This window comes from Penaeus japonicus, unplaced genomic scaffold, assembly GCF_977035675.1.
Source record: "Penaeus japonicus unplaced genomic scaffold, GWHDUDI00000001_assembly GWHDUDI00000023, whole genome shotgun sequence".
In the NCBI taxonomy this organism is placed as follows: Eukaryota; Metazoa; Arthropoda; class Malacostraca; order Decapoda; family Penaeidae; genus Penaeus; species Penaeus japonicus.
In genome coordinates, this window is record NW_028234425.1 from 12,704,964 (window position 1) to 12,707,463 (window position 2,500).

The following is a 2,500-nucleotide window of genomic DNA, read 5'->3' on the forward strand; positions in this document are numbered from 1 at the left end:
TTACTGAGGTTATATCTATGTGAGAAAGATGGTAGAATCCAGTAACGCATTTAATATAGAAATACAAATTTTACCTCCGTTACTGCATTCTACCATCTTTCTCACATAGATATAACCTCGGTAACCTGATTTGGGACTTGAATTTCTGATTCATTGCTGCCGAGTGCCCACGGGAATTGTCTGGAAATCCTCACTATGAGCACACAGGTAAATTCCATGATGGTTGTAAGGCGTCTGGTTAAACAGTTCTTTTAGTGGGTCGTGTGGTCTATTGGATTCAGGGCCGGGTCTGTCAGTCTGACGGCTCGGGTTCGAGTCTCGGTCAGGGACCTAAAAACACATGCAAGGATGCAAGCCTATGCGACCAGCTGATCCCTCGGTACACACCTGCATCCGCCAGAAACACTTTCCCTCGCCCCACCGGTCCAACACAAATGAACCGTACATAAAAACACCCGTTCATCGATCTAAAAAAAAAATTCATGTATTATCATACCACAATCACATATATGATTGATAATTGGTACAGTGTATGCCTTAAAAAATACTTTAACTCATACCTGCTACCCACCACATGTCAATCATGCAATTAAATCCCCCCTCCCCCCTTTATTCCCGGGATATTAGAGTCACTTTCATAGCTACTAATATTATATTTCTATAACATGTATGCACATGCTACAGATAATCGGAAAGCTGATATTTGATATTAAGAAACATGATCGTTTTCCTGACTCTCGGAATATATTGAATGAAGAATATCATGCATGGTGTTTATAAGTGGAATGTAAAGTTACCAAATACTCTTTACTATATAAGAGCATCCGTTCTCCACAAACTTTTATCGCCAAATACAGGTTTATCCTTATATTATTACCTCCCAAGATCATTCCCATTTATTTGTCTCTTTGGAAGACATGTGGCCCTAAGTGAAACCTTGAGTACATTATGCAGTTGTCTTACAAGGTTTGACTCGAGTTTCTTTTTTTCTTTTTTTCTTTTTTTTTCTTTTTTTGCATGTAGAGTTGATAATGGAATCTGTATCATATTGAAAATGTATATTAAGCCTTGGTGTTTGAGAATGGCACGTTTCAGATGTAGGTAGTTTGTGTTTTGTTCAGAAGTGGGTGACGAATCCGTCACAAAATATGTAAATGCAATATAAATCATATCAAATGTTTCTAATCTACGATAATATTCAGACTTATCAGAGTCAAAGCATACGAATAAGCACATTACTTATATTTGTACAGAGATTAGTGTGTGTGTGTGTGTGCATGAACAACAAAATTATATGTAAAATGTGCCGAAACGAAAAGAATGTTTCAGATAACTGTATTCCCATATCCGTAAATTAAGATATCTGAACATTGTAGGATAGAATAATTGGCCACTATGGTAAGATAGTTTCATTTATTCAACCATGTAAACACAAAACTCTGACGCCAAGTAAGTCCCCCGAGAGAGCAAGAAGGAGGGGGGAGGACCAGCCATCATCACAGAGGAGCACAGGACATTCTCTCCTCACACCCCTGCACGGAATTCTAAACCTAACACGCTAAACAATCTTAGAATCTAACACTATATAGTCCTGTTTCTGAGCTTCGTCGATGCCATGCACATCTACAGGATAATTGTATGTATGGTATCATTTATTGACCGACCCTCGTCTCATGGCAGGTTACGCTATGACTGTGTGTGCTGTAAGGACCGAGTTACAAATAGATGAATCAATAGATAAGAGTCTGTGACAGGTACGAACAATACAACACGGAGATTTCACGCTTCCGACACTCTGACGTTGGTAGCCTTGGTGACCTGATGATCACGGCGGACTGCGAGGTCAGAGAGGCCAGATCAGATCCTCCACTGGGCGTCGGACAAGGTTTCTAACAGGGAGTATCGGTGTCTGTCCACGCCCTCGATCACACAGTCTACGTCAAATTCACACTTCACTGGGGAATGTACAAATGGTTATTCAGAAGGGCTTTGTTCTTTCCGCACCTGTTTACAATTTCTAGAGGAATAAACTTGCGGCAATAAAGGTATTAGTGATGCTCTACCACCTAATAACTCTTCAGGCAGAATTATTCTGAATGCTGAAAGTGTGCAGGCAAGCAAAGTTTCAAGAAACGGCCTAAACGAAGACTGACCTTCGGTGCAGCAGACGCCAGAGGAAGCACAGCGCCCTTCACGCTGCCTCCCGCACGTCTTCAGGTCGTCGTTGCTACAGGTCACAGGTACCAGGTTCTCGCTGCGGCACAGGATAGCCTCGCGGGTCCCTAGGTAGCAGCCGATTTCGGGTCCGCAGCAGATGTCAGGTCCCACGCAGCGGCCCTGGAGTCCTGGGCCGCACTGTGCACACTGCAGAGGTTGGCAAAACAGGAGAGAATATTAGCGTATGGTGAAGAAATACAACTTTGTACAGGTGAAGAGAGCACGAATCGTTATGCTCAGATGCATAACATCTTAGTCGCGAGTTTTGAGAAATTATTCTTTT

The 2,500-nt window shown here is 42.2% G+C and overlaps 1 protein-coding gene across 1 annotated transcript in view; it reads right to left on the reverse strand.

Moving 5' to 3' along the window:
• Positions 1-1,401: 1,401 nt before the first annotated feature.
• The window catches only part of LOC122248981 (oxytocin-neurophysin 1), a 13,550-nt gene continuing 12,451 nt past the window's right edge, over positions 1,402-2,500 (reverse strand). The window contains exons 3-4 of the mRNA XM_043009441.2: positions 2,154-2,364; positions 1,402-1,955 (exon numbers count right to left, since the gene is read on the reverse strand). Coding sequence (XP_042865375.1) covers positions 1,858-1,955; positions 2,154-2,364 — 309 coding nt within the window. The 3' untranslated portion in view covers positions 1,402-1,857. The remainder of the gene's footprint in view (positions 1,956-2,153; positions 2,365-2,500) is intronic.